This window comes from Petaurus breviceps, unplaced genomic scaffold (assembly GCF_028583685.1).
Source record: "Petaurus breviceps papuanus isolate PSGF00001 unplaced genomic scaffold, PetGlider_PUasm1.0 90977, whole genome shotgun sequence".
Lineage (NCBI taxonomy): Eukaryota > Metazoa > Chordata > Mammalia > Diprotodontia > Petauridae > Petaurus > Petaurus breviceps.
This window is the reverse complement of record NW_027187391.1, coordinates 53,140,226-53,162,684: the sequence shown is the minus strand read 5'-3', so window position 1 is coordinate 53,162,684 and position 22,459 is coordinate 53,140,226. Positions and strand designations below refer to the sequence as shown.

The window sequence follows — 22,459 nt, the reverse complement described above, 5'->3', positions numbered from 1 at the left end:
AATACCCATCTTACCTAAAATATTGTCTTAATTTTAATTTTAAGCTCATAGTTAGAATATAATAAAATTATAATTAATATGATGGTCCTACACTGTCAGCTTAGAAGGTTTAGATTCTCTTTTTAATGTAACCTAATTAAAATTAATAATGATTCAAATTAAATATAATGCCAAGAACATTCCCAAATGTAGTACCATGAGCAGGCAACTCCAGCAATGATATAATGTAATCTAGGTTTGTTAAATGTGGATGTTTTCAGAGAAGATTAAAATCTGTGGCATAGCCATCTACCTCTTCAGATTATTTTTCATTACTTTGGGGGCTACTTATAGTGATGGGAGACATTCCCTTTCCCCATGTAATCTGTGCATCATAATGTCTTGTTAAGATAAGACTAACAACATGAAAACAAAGAATATGTTTAACTGAAATTACTTATTAATCAATTTTTATGAAACTAATTTAATAGCAGTGTCAAGATCATAGGATTGGAAATTTGGGATAAGTTCTCTAGGAAAGTCAGTTTTCCATGACACAGCTCTACTGGACATTCAGCAACACTGACTGACATAATTTATCTTTGTACGGGTTAAATTTCTTTCACCTCTTGAAGCTGAAGGCATTTCTTCTATCCTCTAACTCTAGCATTAAAAAGAGGCTATACTGATCACATGGATATTCATATTGCCTCATGTTAAAGCTGTCTCCCATTACTATATTTTTAACAACAACAACAACAACAACATAACAGTGTTCTTTTTATTGTGACCAGTTCTTCCCTGCCCCTATGTTAGTTGTTTTCTTACCACAGCAATATGTAAATCAATAACACACTTTTATTACACAGTGATTCCACTCTGCCACTGTGACTTAAAGTACCTGACTGCTGATGATTTTCTTTGTATTCGTTTCACCCTTTCCCCCCAATCTCTGTTAGGTTCTGAGCTCATGCCCAAAGCGCTCTCCACCAGGATAGTGGGAGGCATTTGGTGGTTTTTCACACTTATCATCATTTCTTCGTATACTGCTAACTTAGCCGCCTTTCTGACAGTGGAACGCATGGAATCCCCAATTGACTCTGCTGATGATTTAGCTAAACAGACCAAGATAGAGTATGGAGCTGTGGAGGATGGGGCCACTATGACCTTTTTTAAGGTAAGATTCCTTAATTATTTCCTTAGATACATTGAAATAATGCATTTAAGTAGAACTACGTCCTACAAATAACATACATTTATGTTGTTTTGGTATCATCATACTGTTAATACATCATAAAACACAGCAAATGCTTTTATTTTCTATGCAGTAAAGAAAAATTGAAATTAACATAGGAAAGCATAACCATTGTATATACCCACATAAGAAAAACTTCTCAGCAATTTGAAATTGAAAGACATAATTTGCATGGCTCATTTATTATATATATATATATGTATACACATTGAATGTTCAAAAATAGTATGGATTTTCAATTCAGGTGAATTTGGAAATTAAAAAAAATGTGAATGAATTCTTTGCAGATTGTCGAAAGACAGATATTTGTCCAGAAAGCTTTAGTAACTTGAGGGCAATTTGTGATTAACAGGCCTTCTTACCTTTGGATGAAAGGCAAGGGTCCCAATTCTGGATGATGGAGTAGAAAGATTTTTCATAAGGTGTGGAAATAAAGATGTCAGAGAAAAGAAGAGATGATTCAGTACTTAATCTACACATCTATGGCTGGCTTGGGAAACAGGCACCGTAAAATGTATTACTTACTATATTTAACAGATGTCAGTGCACATTTATAGGTGAGATGTTTGGGGGCTTTTGGAAATGGTGAGTTCACATGAGCAACATGGTTGAATTTCAGTGGCTTCCAACTGGCCTTTCCCATACCTCTTGTTCAGCTAATTGTAAGTGTTCACACAGATTCAGGAAATCCAAGTGGAAAGGTGCATGTAAGAAAATGAGAAGATGGGGGATCTAAATTCATTCCCATCCTCTATTACTCCCTGCCATTTCCCTCTACTCTGAGGAATCAGGGTCATTGGATAGTTATTTGCTATTACATTTCAGTAAACATTTTCTCCACTTTAATGTAGGGAAAATTCATAGAAAGAACAGTTTAGTTTATGCATAAACATAATTGATTATATGAATGGGCAGTGAAAATAGTTTCAAAAAATTTATTCTATACATATATTTAGATATTAATATTTTGTATTTTGGAAATTCATGTAATCATTTTCCTTAATGTTCTTTTTTAGGTATATTTTTTACATAGTAAACTCTTTTATGATTGCTTAATAATGATGTAAATATGCATATAGTGATAAGAAATGCACATTTCCTAAGTCTAAGCTGATTCAACCTATAGTCATATTTTATTCAAATTGTTTTTAAATGAACAACTCTAAAATACATAGTCTAAAGAATTTTTCTCATGCAACCTAGAGCTGAAGAAAAAAAATTACTATTCCATTATCCAAATTAGGAAGTGATCATATATTCATTCAAAAATGCAATAAATAGCTACTATGTACAAGGGACTGTGCTAAGCACTGTATATTTTGTATACTTCAGGCTCTTATTGATGAATGCTTTGCTATAGAACATTAAAAAGCATAATTTTAAACGTTTTTGATTAGGATGCTCATATCACTTCATTCATTCATCGGTTTATTTTTTAGCCCATAAGGGATTTGTCTTTCATTTTTAATTTTTTTAATTAAGACTTTTTATTTACTTCTTCCTCTGCTCTCACACCTTCACCAGAAAAGAGAGAAAAAGAAAACTCTCATAAGTTTATGGAGACAAGCAAAACAAATTCTTATATTGTCCAGAATAAAAAATGTATATCTCATTCTTTATATTTAACCCTTCATTTTCTCCAGTCAGGTAATATTCTTAATCATTGTTTCTCTGAATTAATGGTGTCATCATTTTTATCAAAGTTCTTAAATCTTTCCAAGTTTTCATAATTTCTATCTTGATGCAGCTGTTTTCCTGATTCAGCTCACTTCACTCTGAATCAGTTCATGCATATTTTCCCATGATTCTTTGGAAGTAACCTATTTTGGGGGTGGCTAGGTGGTGCAGTGAATAGAGCACCAGCTGTGGAGTCAAGAGGACCTGAGTTCAAATCCAGTCTGAGACACTTAACACTTACTAGCCATGTGATCTTGGGCAAGTCATTTAACCCCAATTGCCCTGCCCTCAAAAAGCCAAAAAAAAAAAGAAGTAATCTATTTGATCATTTCTTAAAGCACATTAATATTCGTTTATGTTAATATATCATAATTTAGTCAATCATTTTGCAATGGAAGTACACCCCTCTGGTTTCCAGTTCTTTATTAAAAAATGTGTGACTATGAATATTTTTGTACATATGGATCCTTTCACTTAAAAAAAAAATCTCTCTGGGAAAGCCTTCTAGTGGCAGTTTTGGGTCAAAGGGTATTCATGGTTTAGTGACTTTTGGTAATATACTTCTAAATTGTTTTCCATAGTGGTTGGAATGGTTTAAAATTCTACCAACAGTGCCTGACTTCTCATAGCCCCACCAATATTTGTCATTTTTCTTTTGGTGTGTGTAATTTTTATAATCTGATGGATGTAATAAGGATCCTCAAAATTATTTTTAATTTCTCTTATTATTAGTGGTTTGATGCTTTTTCCCACTTTCAAATGGCTATTAATAGCATTGATTTCATCCTTGGAAAACTTTGATGGAAAGAAATATTTATGAAGTATCCATAAACATTCTTTCAAGAATGCAGTGGATCTGCTAGTGATCTTATTAATGATGATCCTTTGTCAGTATGGATTACAGACCATTTTTTCCTTCTCATTGTGTTTGATTCTTACTCATGCTTTCCAATAGTTCCTTGAGAAAGAATCCATTACAAAAATTGGAAAGTCTTCCTTCAATATTTTTACATTTTGAGGGTTCCAGTGCAGTATGTAGTTTGTCACTTTCATGGTCTTGCCAAATGAATGTCCTTCTGATTTTTCCTTTCTAACCCTTCTGTAGGAAATGACACCTTTTGTGAATATCAGTATTAGAAGAACTAGTGCAGCCTTCTTATGGCCATCATGCATTTCCAGGATTAAAATTCATTTACAACTTGAAGCTTTAAAGATTATATCATTCAATGATTCAAAACTTAACTGCCTGAAATAATTTGTGTTAAAGAGCTAGATCTTTGTGTCAGGGCTGTGCTTGGTTTCATTACAAATATTGTGTCCCAAATGTGATTAATCTATTTTCTTGCTTCTTTTCAATTCTTGACCCATCTTTAAGTCTTTCGGAAAGTCATCTAAGATATAAAGGTGCCTCCAAAGTCTAAGATTTTAGGGACATTCAGTATGTTCTGATTTGCTAAGTCAGACAACTGGCAGTCTTATTTCATATAATATGAGTAAGAAACATTTTTCATCTATTTGAATTTTGTTTATGGAGTGCTTGGAAATGCCATAATATTCTGAGGCTTGATCCCATCAGCAAAATGTCACCTGTAAATATACCTTGCAGAAGATATTACTATCTGTGTCATTATTCAATTGTTTACTTGCATCTGACTCTTTGTGACTCCATGAACTTGTTCATGGGGTTTGCTTGGCAAAGATATTAGAGTGGTTTATCATTTACTTCACCAGTGGGCTCCCATTTTACAGATGAGGAGCTGAGGCAAATTAGGGGTTAAGTGACTTGCCAAGGGTCCCATAGTTAGTAAGTATTTGAGGCTGGATTTGCATTCAGATATTCTTGACTCCAGACACACTACACCATCTTGCTGTCCTCACTGTCTATAGAAGGAGTCATTAATTTGGGATCCATGGGCCTTTAAGTAGTTCATTAATAGATTGGGAGTGTCAGTACACTTATATAGGGAAAATATTAAATCTTTATTTTCACTAACACCTCATTGAAATTTATCATTTCCTTCAATTATTTAAAGACATTCATCTGAGAAGTGGTGTACAGGCTTTATAGGACTACCAGATGAGTTCAGTCACTAAATATATATATATATATATATATACATATATATATCAAGAACAGCTTATCTATAAGAATCCATTTTTGGATTATTTTTTACTATGGTAAGTGACTTTATTGAGAAGACTTCTCAATGTTTCCTTCCTTGCTTGACATAAATAACCAGGTGACTGATCAATAAACAAATTTATCAAGCTGTATTGCATGATCTTAAAATATAAATTAAAAAAAAAAACTCTTCAGAGAAAAGCCTTGAATACCACATTTTGCTCTACCAAATCAAATGCTTTTTTGAAATCACCAAAGAATGAACCTAGTTGAATATGCTAATCTATAGAATCTTAATTTCATTTTCATCTTTCAAAAGATAAGGTATATTTCAGCATTTTGAGTATATTGTGAAGATTTTTCTTAAGGGCTGTGAAATGATCAGAGACATTTGTGGGAGGAAATGCTTCATATTTTAATTTTATTTTATATTTTGAAATTTTGTAAAACATTCCCATATTAGTCATTTTGTACAAGAAAACTCAAATAAAAGAAAAAAATGATAAAAGAAAATGAAAAATAACATGCTTTAGTCTGTATTCAATTAATATCAGTTCTTTCTCTGGAGGACGATAGTATGCTTCATCATTAGTCCTTTGGGATTATCTTGGATCATTGTATTGCTGAGAATAGCTAAGTCTTTCACAGTTCTTTGTTGAACAATATTGTTACTATGTACAATTTTCTCCTGGTTCAGTTAATATCACTATGCATCAATATAAGTCATTCTTGGGTTTTACAAAATTATCCTGCTTGTCATTTCTAATAGCATAATGGTATTCCATTAAAATCATAAACCACAGCTTGTTTAGCCACCAATTGATGGACAATCTAATTTCCAATCCATGGCCACCACAAAAAGAAAAAAGAACTGCTATAAATGTTTTTTTTTTTTTTTTGCTTTTTGGAGGGCAATTGGGGTTAAGTGACTTGTCCAAAGTCACATGGCTAGTTTTTGTGTTAAGTGCCTGAGGCCTGATTTGAACTCAGGTCCTCCTGACTGCAGGGGCAGTGTTCTACTCACTTTGCCACCTAGCCACCCCTGCTATAAATGTTTTTGTACAAATAGATCCTTTCCCCTTTTGGGGGGAGGTGTCTTTGATACAGAACTAGTAGTGGTATAGCTGAATCAAAGGGCATACACAGTTTTATGAACCTTTTGGGATAGTTCCAAATTGTTCTACAGAATGGTTGTATCAGTTCACAAATCCACCAGTATTCATTAGTGTCCCAGTTTTCCCACATCTCCAATATCCAACATTTTACTTTTTTTTATCATATTTTGATATGTCTATAGATAATTTTATTTTTCTTTGTCAGAAAATTGCCTACTAATATCCTTTGAACATTTATCAATTGGGGAATGACTTGCATTTTTATAAATCTGACTCAGTTCTCTATATGTTTAAGACATGAGGCCTTTATCAGAGATACTTGTTTTAAATTCCCTCCCCACCCTCCCATTTTCTTCTTTCCTTCTAATTTGGGTTGCATTTTTTTTGTTTGTGCAAACCTTTTATATTTTATATAAGCAAAATTATCTATTTTTTCATTTTTAATGCACTTTATATTTTTTTTGGTCTTAAATCCTTCCCTCATCCATAAATATGACAGATAAACTATTCCATGCTCTTTTGATTTATTTATGGCATCACTCTTTATGTGTAAATCATGAAATCTTTTTGACCTTATCTTGGTATGCTGTGTAAGATGTTGGTCTGTACCTAGTTTCTGCCATACTTTTTTTTCCAGTTTTTCCAGGAGTTTTTGTCAAATCATGAGTTTTTGTTCCAAAAATATGGCTTTGGGTTTATCATATGCAAGAATACTGTGGTTATTAACTATAATGCAAGTGTTCTAATCTATTCCATTTATCCACTACTGAATTTCTTAGCCATAGATAGTTTGTTTTCATAATTACCACTTTATAGTATGGTTTCAAATCTGGTACAGCTAGACCACCTTCTTTTGTATTTTTTTCATAGATTCTCTTGATATCCTTGAGCTTTTGTTTTCCAGATGAATTTTTTTTATTATTTTTTCTAACTCTTTAAAATAATTTTTGATAGTTTGATTGGTATGGAACTATAGTTTAGGGAGAATTGTCATTTTTATTATGTTGGCTTGACCTACCCATGTGCAATTAATATTTTCTCAATTGTTTTGATCTGACTTTTTTGGTGTGAAAAATATTTTGTAGTTATGTTCATATAGTACCTTGGTTTTTCTTGGCAGGTAGACTCACAAGTATTTTATGTTGTCTATAGTTATTTTAAATGGAATTTCCCTTTCTATCTCCTGCCACTGGATTTTATTGGCATTATAGAGAAATGCTAATAATTTATGTGAGTTTATTTTCTATCCTGCAACTTTGCTAGAGTTGTTAATAATTTCAAATAATATTTTAGTTGATTCTCTAGGTTTTTCTAAGTATACCATTATATCTGCAAAGAGTGATAGTTTTTTTTCCTCATTGCCTATTTTAATTCCTTTAAGTTCTTTTTTTCTCTTATTGATATAGCTAACATTTCTAGCACAATATTAAATAATAGAGGTGATAGTGAGCATCGTTGCTTCACCCCTAATTGTATTAGGAAGGCTATCCCCATTACAGATAATGCTGGCTGATTATTTTAGATATATACTACTAATCATTTTGAGGTAAGCTCCATTTATTCCTATGCTCTCCAGTGTTTATTAAAAGGTATGGGTGCTGTATTTTGTCAAATCCCTTTTCTGCATCTTCTGATAGAATCATCTGATTGCTGTTGGTTTTATATTGATATGGTGAGCTATGCTGATAGCTTTCCTAATATTGAACCAGCCCTGCATTCCTGGTCTAAATGCCACTTGGTCATAATATATAATCCTTGCGATATATTCCTGTAATGTCTTTGCTAGCATTATATTTAAATTTGGGGGGGGGCACCTAGGTGGCACAGTGAATAGAGCGCCAGCCCTGGAGTCAGGAGGACCTGAGTTGAAATCCAGTCTCAGACACTTGACAATTACTAGCTGTGTGACCTTGGGCAAGTCACTTAGCTCCAATTGATATGCCTTGCCTTCCTCCCTTAAAAAAGTTGCATCAATATTCATTAGGGAAATGGGTTTCCAATTTTTCTTTTCTGTTTTGGCTGTTCCTGGTTTGGGTATTATCACCATATTTGTGTTGTAAAAAGAATTTTTTCAGACTACTTTTTCATCTATTTTTCCAAATAACTTACATAATACTAGGTTTAATTATTCTTTAAATGCCTTTATTTATTTATTATTTAATTATTCTTTAAATGTTCTTAGAGTTCATGTCTTAGAAAGTCCATTGATGGTTTGTTCAATTTTTTTTTTAGATTTTGTTATTTGAGTAATTTATTTCCTTTTCTGTTAATCTAGGTGATTTATATTTTTGTAGATATCCATTTCATTTAGATTCTCAAATTTATTGGTCTATAATTGGGCAAAATAGCTCCTTATTATTACTTTAATTTCCTCTCCATTGGTGGTGTTCACCCCTTTCATTTTTGATACTAGTAATTTGATTTTCTTCTTTCCTCTTGAAAAAAAATCTAAATAACCAATGATTTGTCTGTTTTATTGTTCTTTTAGAAAACTAGATTCTAGTTTTCTTTATTAGTTCAATGGTTTCCTTTCTTTCAATTTTATTAATTTCTCCTTTGATTTTTAATTTAGTTTTACAATTTGTTTAATTGAGGATTTTTTATTTATTATTTTTCTAGTTTTTTTAAGTTGCATACCTAATACATCGATCTGCTTTTACTCTGTTTTATTGACATAAGCAATTAAAGATATAAATTTTCCTTTAAGTACTCCTTGGGTTGCATCCCATAAATTTTGGTATGTTGTCTCATTGTTGTCATTTTCTTTAATGAAATTATTGTTTCTATGATTTGTTGTTGTTTTTTTAACCCTCTCTCCTTCAAATACATTTCTTGTAAACAGCATGTTATATGATTCTGTTTTTTAATCCATTTTGCTATCTACTTCCATTGTGTGGGTAAGTTCATCCCTTTCATATTTATAGTTATGAAAACTAACTGTATTTCCTGACATGCTGCTATTTGCTTGTTTATCCTCCCTCTTTACCGCTCACAAGTATTTTACTTCTGATCACTGCCTTACCAATATATTCTCCCTTTTTATCAGTCTCCCCTCCCACTTCTATTATTCCCATCCCTTTTTCCTTCCTTATATGATAAGATAGATTTCTTTATCCAACTAAGTGTGTTTGTTATTTCCTCTTTGAGCCAATTCTGATGGATATAAGGTTTAAGTTTTGCCTACTACCACCTTCACCCCCCCCTTTCCCCTACATTATAATAGCTCTTTCATGACTCTTTTATGTGGGATATTTTACCTCATTCAATCTTCCCCCTCATTCTTCGAAAGCAATTTTCTTTCTCATCCCTTTATTTTGTTTTTGAGTTAACATCCCATCAAAGTTACCACATCCTCTAATTGCTCTTATTGTAGTAAAGTTGTTGAGTTACAAATATTATTTTGCCATATAGAAATTTAAACAGTTTAACTTTATTGAATTTCTTATGTTTCTCTTTATGGCTTCTTTTTTTTTTTTTTAACCATTTTATGTTTCCCTTGAGTCTTGTATTTCAAGGTCAAATTTTTTATTCAACTCTGGTCTTTCATTTAGAAATGCCTAAAAATTATCTATGTCATTAAATGTCTATTATTTTCCCTGGAAAATATTTAATTTTGTTAGGTAGGTGATTTTTGGTTGTAATCCTATCTCCTTTGCCTTCTGGTATATCATATTGCAAGACCTCCAATTCTTTAATGTGGAAGCTGTCAAATTCTTTACGATCCTAACTATAGTTCCACAATATGTGAATTTTTTCTTTTTGGCTACTTGCATTACTTTCTCCTTGATCTGTGAGTTCTGGAAATTAGTTATGATGTTACTGGGAGTTTTCATTTTGGGATTTTTTCAGATGATGATCAGTACATTCTTTCAATTTGTATTTTGCCCTCCTGTTCTAATATATAACAGCAGTTTTCTTTGATAATTTCTTGAAAGATGTCCAAGCTTCTTTTTCTTTTTCTTTTTTTTTCATCATGACTTTCAGGTAGTCCAATAATTCTTATATTATCTTTAGGTTAGTTCTTTTTCCAATAAGAAATTTCACATTTTTTCAATATTCATTTTTTTTAAATTTTGTTAGATTGTATCATGATGTGTCATACAGTCATTAGTTTGAACTTTTTAAATTACAATTTTTAAGGAATTATTTTCTTCAGTGAGCTTTTGTACTTTCTTTTTCATTTGGCCAATTTGATTTTGGGGGAGCTTTTTTCTTCAGTAAATTTTTGTATCTTTTCCCATCAATTGACCCTTTTTTATGATACTCTTGCATTATTCTCATTCCTTTTCCCAATTTTTCTTCTACTTCTGTAATTTACTTTTTAAAATTCTTTTAAACCCCTTCTAGGAGTTCTTTTTGGGCCTGAGACCAAATTACCTTTTTCTTTGAGGCTTCACATGGAGCTATTTGGACATAATTGTACTCTTCTAAGTTTATGCCTTGATCCTCCCTGTTACCATAATAACTCTATATTAAAACTCTTTGTTGTTGTTTTGCCCATTTTTTTTACCTTTTTTGGGGGGGTACTTGGTATTTTTGTGTCAGAGTTGGGCTCTGGTCCTATACTATTCCAAATTTTTTGTGCTTGGGCTCTGGGTCTTACTGATGACTTTCACTGGGCTTCAGGACTTGGCTGCTTACTTCCTCTGGAGATTAGGCTTCCCTTCTGGCCTGTAGTGGCAGGAGGGGACTCCTGTTGTCTTCACCTGGCTTTGGGGTTTAGCGTCTGGCCTGCCTCAGGAGTGGAGCCTTGCTGGTATGTTAACAGGGCATCTCTATTAGCAAGCCCTGGAAGAGTAATTTGGGGGGTGAGGCATGTTTCTATGGAAAATAGGGTTTCTCTGCTGGTATGCCCCAGAAACAGGGTCTCCCTGTTGGCCAGCCCCAGGGCTGTGCTTTACTACTGGTCAGCAAGTGGTCAAGGCCTCCCTGGTGGCTTGTTTTGGGGGTTGGTTTCACTTGGGTGGAGCCTTGCCATACAGCATAGATTCCTCACTTGCCTAGGGGCTGCTGGTTCGTAGGAAGGCGGGGCCTCACTGGTGGATTGACCCAGGCTCAGAACCCTGTTGTAGGCCCCCTGCTGTGAGACTGGCTGCTGCTTCTCTTGCTCTTTGACTTCATTCCCTTCCCACCCCCGTTAGACAGACCTTTCCTGCAGGACTGGACATAGATAGATTCTGAGGTGGTTTTCTAGTGGGGAGGGCTTCAGAGGGTTCCATCTCATTCTACCATCTTGGAACCAGAAGTCCCTCTTTTTATTTTAGTTGTAACTTTATCTTTTTTTATTTTTTCTAGTCCCACTTCCTGTTCCATATATTTGTCCCAATTTCTCCTCTCTTCAATATTAGTTTTGCTTCCTCTTTCTTTTCCATTGTATAAATTCTCCTTTATACTCTCTTGGCTTTTTTTTCCTCCCACAAGGGTGCCTCTAGTATCAGAAGAAAATTGACTTTATTACACCCTTCATTTCCAATGGCATAGAATTTCTTTCAATTTGAAACCTTCTGGAATGTGTATAACTCACAATAAAAATCATACAGTGTTAAGTACTTAGTTAACAATTACCTTATGGTGCTGACTTTCCCTCACTGTGAGATGGTATTACTGGAATTAGGAAAACACAAAAATACAACACCAGTATACAATACCTTGAATTTTTTTCTAGCCTTAGTATAAGCCTAGATGATACTTATTCCAGACTCCATATCGTGACTTGTTAAATCTGTTGTTATTCCATCTTTGAATGTAGAATTAAAAGGGAATCTTGGCAAAATTTAGAATGAAGGAAATTCATGCTCATTTTGAAATTCTACACTACATTAGGGGACTGTTTGCATATAGAATATTTCCATTTGCATACCTTTTTTTTTTTAATTAACAGTAGCAACACATGCCTACACTGTATGAAACACCCGTAAGGTATTATTTCTGCAGGGATTTCCATCTTGTTTTTACTAATTTAAAGCAACCCTGGTGTTAGCTAATTGTTCTGGAAGACTCAATTCCAGGAAATAATTATTTTCATGTATCTCAGGTTTTGTAACTGAAGTAAAGAGGATCCAACTCAAAAATTCTGGAAATTAAATCCTTGAACAGTTTCTCAATCTGTCGAAAAGATGTATGCCATAGTATAAAGAATATGTTTCATCATTTTTGGAATATTCCAAAATGTATAGAATATACTGACTCTGCCCAAATTTTGCCCCCCCAAAATATATTTTCTTATCCTCTCTTCCTGCTCTTCCCTTCCTTTTTTTTCTCGCTTTCAGTCTCATTTGCAGAACAAGGAAAGAAGATAATGAAAGGATATATTGTGGACTAAATCTCTTACCTCATTGGGTTATTCTTTATTTGATTTTTATGTGCTATATATTGGTGTATGTTCATATTATATGTGTACCTATAATCACATAGACATATGTGTATGCCTGTATGTATGTGTAATACATGTTGTTTTCCCCATTGGAATACAAGGGTCATAGGGAGAGGAAGTGATTTACTTTTGTCATGTGTATCCCCAGTTTTCAACACAATATTTATACATAGGTGTTTCATGCAGGATTTTTGATTGCTAGATTTCTCAGAAAAGAAACACTCAAATCCTGTAGGTGGTAATTCAGAAAAAAAAAATCATACATTAAGAATTATACACTTTTTGAAAAAATAATCAAAATATTTTTTGTAGCTCCTAGGATGAAGACAACACAAAATGACTTATAAAAACAGCCTAAGGACTAAAGTACTTAAAAACATATCTTTCAAAGCATTCTTCTTTGGTTCTGTCTTCTGAGCTGGGAATTACATTAACTAATACAATTATTGTAAGGGTGAAATCTCATGTCAGTCTTTCAAGAGGGCTGAAAACACTGAAAAATCAATAAGTATTTATTGTTCTTTTTCAATGTAAAGAGTAAGAGGAGGGCCTCAAAGAAAATACAGTGTCATGGCACGATGAAATGAGGTCTGAATCTGACCTGTGTCTCAATCCTGGATCTTCCCACTTACTCCCTTTCTAATCTTGGACAAGTTATTTTATCTCTATGTCCCTACATTTCCTCCACTGTAAAATGAGAGTGTAGGAATAGCGAGATGTTTGATTAGCTTCAATTGTCTCTCCTACACATACATCTTTAATACTATAGCCTGTACTCCTCAGGTCTACTGGGTGTAGTGAGGGTTATGTTAGTAAATCTCATTTATTAAGCACCTAGTATGTGCCAGGCAATGTGTTAAACTCTCTACATCTATAAAGTGATTCATGTATTTTGCAAAATGATACTGAACAGTGTTATTTCTTTGTAACATATCATTATAGTTTTCCCCCAATTTATACATGTTCTTTTATGTCCATGTCCACCAGATATCCCTCATAGCAGCAGATCTTCTTACTGGTATTCAAATAAAAAATAAAAGCATTAACAAAAAAAAAAACCCAGCAATTGTTGTTATAATATAGATTGGGTTCCAGTATAACCATAGACAGTTATCTCACAAGAAATTGAAGGAATGACAAAAAGGAACAATTCATCACATGAGCATGTCCTATTATTAATTTTTTTAATTGTACTTGTTTAGTATAGAAAATCAAATTGGAAGGAACTTTTTCACAGATTTTATGTATAGATAGCTGCATGGTTTTGCATTATGATGAATCTACAATATGATATATCTTCCCTATGGCTTCATAACCAGTACAGAGAATACAATACAGAAGTTGTGCTCTGCCATATGAAATAGTTCATCTTTAAATGACAACATAAGAAAACAGAATAAAAGATAGTATTTGATGTTTTAATTTTAAATATCAAAATTCTACTTTCTACTATTACATACTCTGTGATTTTTTCATTAATTATTCAATTTTTTTTGTTTTTCCATATTTTTAACTAACCAAGAGGACATCAGAAACTGCCCTGAAAAATAATTCCATTGATTCTATGTGGAAGGAACTTTAAAAAATAGTTTCAGCCTAAATTGATTTTCTTATTCATATTTTCATTATATTTAATGATTGCATCATTTTGTTCTAAATTTTGTTAAATACCTAATATGTGGTAGGTACTGACCTAAGTGCTGAAGATTCAAAGAAAAACTGAAGAAAAAAAAGTTACTGCTCTCTAAGAGCTCAAAGTCTAACAGGGAGACAACATGCAAACAACTTTGCACAAGCAACATATATACAGAAGAAAATGGAGAAAGTCAGCAGAGAGAAGGCATTAGCATTTAAAGAGCAGGAAAATCATATAAAAGGTGGGAGTTTAGCTGGGACTCAAAGGAAGCTAGGACTCCTAGAGGCAAAAATGAGGAGGGAGAGAATTCTGCCTATAGAGTATAGCCATGAAAATACATAGAATTGAGAGATGGAGTGTTGCATGCCAAGAATTGTAAAGAGTCAGGTGTCACTGGTTTGTAGAGTACATGGAGAGAGTAGGGTGTAGAGACTGGAAAGGTAGGATGGCAGCAGGTTATAAAGAGCTGTACAAGCTAAATAGAGGACTTTGTATTCGATACTGGAGGTAATAGGGAACCACTGGAGCCATTTGAATAGGAGAGTGACATGATAAGATCTCTTTAGGAAGATCAGTTTGGCAGCTGAGTCAAAGATAGACTAAAGGTGGGAGATACTTGAGATAATGAGTCCAAACAGTAGGCCATTCCTATAGTCCAGGAATGAGATAATGTGAGCCTGCACCAGTGTAGTGTCAATATCAGAGGAGAGAAAAGAGTGGATAGGATAGCTGGGTAAAAACGATGTTGGACAGGTAGAATTAACAGAACTTGACAACGAATTGTATATGGGAGCAGGATGTGAAAGAGAAAAAAAGTTGAGGATAACACTTAGATTATGAGGTGTCTGTGTGACTGAAAGGATAACAATACCTTCACAGGAATATTAGGGCAGTTAGGCAGGGGGAAAGTTTGTAGAAAGTTCACTTTTGGAAATGTTGAACTGAGATTTATATGTAGCATTCAGTTTGAAATGACCAATAGAGTGGAGATGCAAGACTGAAAATCAGGAGAAGTTTGAAGTCTGTAGATGTGAGAGTCATCTATATAGAGATGATGATTGAATCCATGGGAGCTGATGAGATTATCAAATGAGATAATATCAAGTGAGACAGAAAAGAAGAGAATCCAAAACAGAGCCTTGAGAGTTACCCATATTTAATAGCCATGAGTTGGAATTTCAGTAAAGGAGATTCAGGAGAGGCAGACAGATAGGGAGGGACCCAAAATAGAGTAGTGTCAAAAAACAAAACAAAAAACAAATTAGAGAGGAGAGGATATTAAGAAGATCGTGATTGACATTTTGAAAAGCTTTAGAGAGGTCAAGAAGAATGAGGACTGAGAAAATATCATTAAATATGGCAATTAAGATGTCATTAACTTTTCAGAAGCAGTTTCAGGAGAATAGTGAAGTTGAAAGCCAGACAGCAGAATTAAGAAGAAAGTGAAAATAAAGGAAGTTGAGGCACTGGTTGTAGACAATTTTTCTCAAGGAATTTAGTAAAGAACAAAAGGAAACAGGATGAGAGTTGTCAGAGATGTCGTGAGGAATTTTTGAGAATGGGGGAGATATGAGTGTTTTTGTAGGCAGTAGAGAAGTAGTTGGTAGACAGAGATTAAAGAGTGACAGGGTGATAGAATAATCTGTTGCAAAAGATGGAATGAGATGGGATCACTTATTCATGGAGAGGGTTTTGTATTGTTAAGTAAAAGAGACACCTGTTCATGTGAAATATATGAATCAGAATCGGGGTGGGGTGCAAATCTTTAACATTTTCATGTCATGAAAGAACCCCTTTCCTACACTGATGAAGTCTAATAATATTTTAAATGCATAAAATAAAATGTATAGGATTACAAAGGAAATCAATTATGTTGTAGTGCAGTTATCAAAATATTTAAATTGAAAATCAAAACCCCAGATTAAGTTGCTCTTTGTTCAGAATATAGACTTAATAATTAGTTGATGGCCAGAGGAGAAACCAAGTCTCTATAAATATCAGTTTTCATTATACATATGGAATAATTGGCTCTTGTCTTTGGAATAAACTACTCAAAAATGGTTGATGATAATAGAGTGATTAAAATTGCTTTATATCTTTGTAAATATATGTGTGTTACTATCATGCAGATACTGAACAATCTGAACAAGTAAGATTACTTTATATGGCAAGGAAAACTCTTCTACAGTAGTCAGTCTTATATAACAAGTTATTTTCCATGTACTTCTACTCGTGTAATTCTCAGTCTGTAAAATGAATGTACCTAGGGGTGGCTAGGTGGCCTTGGAGTCAGAAGGACCTGAGTTCAAATCCAGCCTCAGGCACTTAACACAAAAAAAAGTAGCCATGTGACTTTGGGCAATTTACTTAACCCCAATTGCCCTCCAAAAAGCAAACAAATAAATAAATAACGAATGAATGAAAGTACCTAGCTTTGTGTTCCTTCCAATGCAGCTCTTAATTACTTATAGTACATGTTTATTTTTATATTTTCATGGAAACTCAAGCTTAATACAATCTACAATGTAGATTTTCCAAGAGATAGTACATGACTCTAACTCCCATATATTTTCATGTCTTTTCCTAAGACCATAGTTGATGACATGTAATATAAATAAGTGGGGATTAAAAGGATTTTGATCACAACATTCTGTTTGTTGGTTAAAATTTGTCAGTATTTGATTGTGATTCATCAGTGCAGATCGCAGCCTCTCTCTGCCCTTTTGTCTTGTGTAATGTTCTTTTCCCTGTTCTTCCATAGATCTATGAGATGAGATCATAGAATTAGAAAAATAAACTGGCTGCTATCTCAAATGCCATTTAGTAGAATCCAATCATTTTATAGATGAAGAAACTGAGGTCCATGGAGGTTAGGTGACTTGCCTAAAATAATGCAAGTAGTAAGCAGTAAGTATCAGAAGCAGCATTTAAGCCCCATATCCGCTATCAGCAGAGTCCATGCTGTTTTTATTGTACCACACTGGCTCTGCTTGAACTATATAACTCTCTGTTCTCTACAGCCTGTTCCAACTCAGTGCATTTAATCAATCTGTTTTCTCTACAACTCAATTCAGCTGCCACTTCCATGACCAGATCAGTAATAACCTTCCCCCTAAGACTTCACATAGCACTTAGTTTTTCAACTCTATAAGGCATTTATCTCCCACTCTCCCCCCATTATATCTCCACATATCTCTACATAGCCATATGCCCTTTCAACAATTTTCCTTTCTTTGACTATGCTGCCCTTTCCCAATTCCATTTATGGAAAAAAGGAAGGAATTAATGATAATCTAAAATTGAAGATATCTGATCCCACCCTTCTGCCTCATATATACTCTTTTCACCCAGTCCAGTCCTCATCAATTCTTACACTTTCTTCTCCTCTTATTCTCTTTCTAATCCCTCTTCAAGAACTATAGTCTTTCACTGAATTTGGTTATGCAACTAGGTTCCAATTAGTGCAAATAATGAATTCCCTTGTAGTGATCTCTTGTCTTGAATCTGTACTATTTGAAATGATAATTATGTAAAAAATAGTAATTGGTTCCAGTTCAATGGAAATATAAAGTCCAATTTCAAATAATGCGGCTACTTCAGAGGATTCATAATTCACGCTAATAGGGACTTAGCTGTAATATATTCATCATGTAGTGTTATATATTATAATCATTTATGTATTTTTTTTTTACTCAGCCTCCAATAGACTTCACAGCTTCATGAAAGCAGGAGCTGTATCTTTTCTACAGTTTGTATCTTTTCCCATATTTAGCACAATATAAAAGGGAGGTACAGTGAATGGTACAGTGAAAAGAACAGTAAATTTAAAATCAAAGGACATGGGTTTGAATCTTGACTCTTACTTACTGCCTCTGTGACCTTGAATAAGGCTCTTAAACTCTCTGGCTCTTGGTTCCTTATCTGTAGAACCAAAGAGTTGGATTAGAGGATTTCTGAGGGAACTAGGTGATATAGTAGATAGACTCTCAGCCTGGAGTCAGGAAGAACTGAGTTCTAATCTAGCCTTAGACATTTCCTAGTGTGATCTTGGATGCATCACTTCTGTGAGGCTCAGTTTTCTTAACTGCAAAATGGGGATGATGATAATAGCACATATTTCCTAGAGTTGTTGTGAGGACATTTGTAAAGTGCTTAGTACAGTGTCTGGCACATAATAGGCACTTTATAAATGCTTCTTTCTTTTCTTCCATTGCAGTATTGTTTTTCACAGAGTACTTTATAAATTTTTGTTGATTGGAATGAAGTGTTGGTTAGTGAGGGGGAAAGGAGTTAAAGACAATTGTTCTTTCCTTAGAGGACTCCAAGACAGTTCATATTTTTGATCCAATTAATCCTGCTCATTTAGAGTTACATGGAGACATGGTCATCCTCTCAGGGTATAAGGTAAGTACTCATCTCTCCATGTAGAATCTTCAGAGGGTTTTCTGCCATAGTTTTAGATGGAACTAGGTTTTGATACATGGTTTAGAGAAATGGGCTCCTTTATACTATCCTCGTTAAAATTAAAATTATGTAGTTCAGTAGTATTTGGTAACCTTCCCCCCGCCCCTTCCCCAAGTAGTCAGGGTGTTCTCAAAATCTTAGTGCAGTTTTAAACTATTAAAGCTTTAGGAACACTGTGTATTATTCCAATCCCATGGTTTGTTTCGTTCTAGAGCACATTATTATAGAGTTCCAATTTTTATCTTATTTTGTATCTCCTTAGAATTCTCTGTCTTTCCATGAAGCTGAACTAATTGCATAGCTCCTATTTTTTTTAATAGCATTCTATTTTGCAGTTAGTACAGCACCAAACAGAGTAGAGGATGTTGACTTATTTAGTACTCTGAAGGAAGGGTTGTTCTTGCTAAAGCATGATCTAATTACAGATCATAAAATAACTCCTTTACCCCATAAGAACCTTAACCTTGAGCCTAATTGTCTATTTGCCATTGTAGATTAAAGAGTCATAGATGAGAACACAATTTTGGTTTCGCATTGTAACTTTTTTAGGTAAAAAAGAATTTGGAATGCTTTTTTTTTAAATTGACCATTAACCACATATTGGATTAGCCCATTTGAGGTAATAATAATCAAAATTGGTATTGAAGTTGCTCTGCCATATGCTTATGTGCCTGTTTTTCAATTTCTACCAAAATTTAATTTTAGCAGACTAGATGAATGAATTCCAAAAAGTTCCAATGAGCTCAGTCATATTTTCTCTATCCTCAGAAACTACTTGTATCTTGGGTAAGTTTTCTTTCTATAGGAACTAATGGGAATACTAAGAATATATTACATTCAAAATTATGCAAGTGGTGTAATTTTGTATTATAACAAAATTAAATTTGTGATTTAAAATCTTTAGTCATTTATATGTTCTCTCTGCTAATGTGATTTATTTTATACACATTAGTGATATTTGAAGTAACATTTAAAATCAGTTCTGCATTACAAATTGGAATAGTTTACATAGAAAGGGGTGAGCCTTGGCACAAAGGAAAGGAGGAGATATCCCCCCCCCCCTCTGTATCCCCCACACAAGTATTCTGTGTGAGTCCTGATCAGATGTTTATTACAGGGATTTGCATAAGGCCTACAGGAAACCAACGGCCATTTTACTATGTTCCCATTGCAGGAAATAAAATGGTGCCTTTGAGTAGAACTGCTTCATCAGATACTAGTTTAGCATGCCAAGTTACAGCAATCAATGGAGAAACAGCAGATGTGAAGGTTAGTTGGCATCAAAGCATATGAGTGGAAGACTTTCCTATGGGAAAGAAAGTGCATCATTACACTTTATCTATAGCAAGAGCATTGGTTCTATCAAATTGTCTGAAAATTAGGATATGAGGAGTTTTATTAACTAAGCTCTGTTGGAGTGGATTCAACAGTTGAAAAAGTTAGGGATAACACCATCTTGGGAATAATGAGAAGTATTCCGAGCTCTTGGGCATTTAAGGATCTACACTTTTATCTTAGACTAAAGTAGCTTCTCTAAAATGTCCACAGGATGGACATTTCACCCCTCAGTGAATGTTATATTTTCAATATGTACAAGTACAGCTTTGGGGTTATTTTAATTGAAGTAAGAATTAACGTATGTGATTGAAGTGTAAAATCAGAGATACTTTGAAATGCTTTGAAGCAGAAAGAAAGCAGCTTTTCAGAGTTCATTGTTCCTCCCTCCCACCCCCTTTTATAGAGTGTATATGCACTAGTGGTGTTGTTTGTCAATCTGGGAATGGCAGCTCAAATGCTCTGTGTCTCATCACATACCTCTTTAGTGTAAGAGCCCCATAGGGAGAGGGAAGATTCAAAAGTCACTTAATATAGTGGTCTTGAGCTGACATATGAAGTGCTAGATAATGTGTAATTGTTGTCACTCAAAGAGTTTACTGTTCCTGGTTAAGCAACATGTTGGAGTGTATCTCAAGGCAGATGTCTTATTTTGTATCTAGGATACATTCTGAATAGAATATTAGGGGAAAATAGAAACTATTATAAAGAATACTAATAAGTGAACTTGTTTTAACCATTTTATTAGGTGAATATTTTATTATTCTTTTAAAATTATAAGAAATATACAAAAACAATATCTTCCTTTTTAGTAATCAGTACCAGTATTTCCAGTTCTTTTCATGCATTTGATTTAAAAAATAATTGCAAGCACATGACCTTTCACACTCTTACATTTGAGACAAAATTATATTTTTTGTCATTTCAGATGTAGAGGCATTAATCATGTTGAATCACTGTCTAGCCCAAGTGTAGTTTCATTGTAGAGATAGAAATATTATCTTCTGGCTTTTATATTGTCTACTAATTACAAGATGAACATACCAAAAATGTGGACTTAATCCAGAATCACATAAACAATTTATATTCTTGATACTCCATATCTACTTATATCCCCTTGGAAAATATTTTTCTTTGTCAGGGAGGCATTTGAAATTAGCAGCATTCCTTGGTCAGTTGAGTTTACCTGTGTATTTTTGTATTTTCCCGACTCCATTTGAAAAATACAAAAGCAGCAGTTTTTACAGCCAATTTGAACACTGCGTGCTCTCTGTTAAGCTTGTTTTTTTTTTTTTATGCTATCATTACACATAATGATATTTACAAGGATGCTAGAGCTGTTGCTCATTCTTACAGTTCTTTTGAAGAGAAGACAAAACTTCCCCCGCCACACCACCCCCCCCCCCCCCCTCCCCTCCCCCCTCTTGCCCCCCCCACCCCCCCCACCCCTGCGGCAGCCAGGAAAATGTGAGGCAATGCTGAGGTGTTCTGTTATGCACATGGTTTCTGTCAAATATTCTTGGCACCTCAACAGGCATAGCTATGAACATCAAATATATCTTATAGATCATGTCTTATCTTTATCTTATTTTTTGCTCCTTTTCTTTTCATCCCATGAAGACTCTGAATAAGAACAAAATCAGCTCAGAATCCGTAATTGGCATCAGCAAAGTGGTTTCTTAAATTATAGTTTTGATTTTAAAGTAAAACTTCAAGATAGTAAAATATTAACATTAAAAAGTCATATTATCCTTGAAAGGACAAGCTGTTCTTTATCTTCTAACTATAATGCTTCTAGGGCTTTACTGATTTTTCTTAAACATTGAGCTCATCTTATGTGTGAAAGAGCCAATATGTTTTCTTTCTTTTTTTTTTTTTTTTTTTTTTTTTTTACCAAGAGAGGTAGTATGCATAGTGGATAGAGAGCTCGTCTTAGAACAGAAAAATATGCGTTCAAATTTAGTCCCTGTCACATATATTATTATTATTATACCTTATAAGGTATTATTATATTCTATAAGATAATACAATTAACAATGTTAACATAATACATCTCTTTAAATATATGTATATCTATATCTGTATCAGGATCACACAACTAGTATGTATATCTATATATCTACACCTTTGTAGATATATATATATATATATATATATATATATATATATACAGACATACTAGCTGAGGGATCCTGAGCAATCCATTTATCTTTTCAGTCCCTTTGGCTTCAAGTCCCTTGGTTCAAGATGATAAACTAAAGAAAAGCTGCCAACCTGTATTGGTTGTTAGAGTTTCCTCATCCAGGATGCCCCTATGCTAAGGTAATAATATGCCCATTGTCCCTAACTATGATGATTCTTTTTTCCTTTTTGGAGGACAATTGGAGTTAAGTGACTTGCCTAAGGTCACATGGCTAGTTTTTGTGTTAAGTGTCCGAGGCTGAATCCAAACTCATGTCCTCCTGACTCCAGTGCCAGTGCTCTACTCACTGTGCCACCTAGC

At 33.9% G+C, this 22,459-nt stretch overlaps 1 protein-coding gene across 3 annotated transcripts in view; it reads left to right on the top strand.

Moving 5' to 3' along the window:
• The window catches only part of GRIK2 (glutamate ionotropic receptor kainate type subunit 2), an 833,871-nt gene that overhangs the window by 673,974 nt on the left and 137,438 nt on the right, over positions 1–22,459 (top strand). For 2 of the 3 annotated variants that reach the window (XM_069077158.1, XM_069077157.1), the window contains one exon: positions 939–1,156. The exons of the other annotated variant lie outside the window; for it this stretch is intronic. In XM_069077158.1, the coding sequence (XP_068933259.1) occupies positions 939–1,156 (218 nt within the window). The remainder of the gene's footprint in view (positions 1–938; positions 1,157–22,459) is intronic. 3 annotated transcript variants of the gene reach the window in all.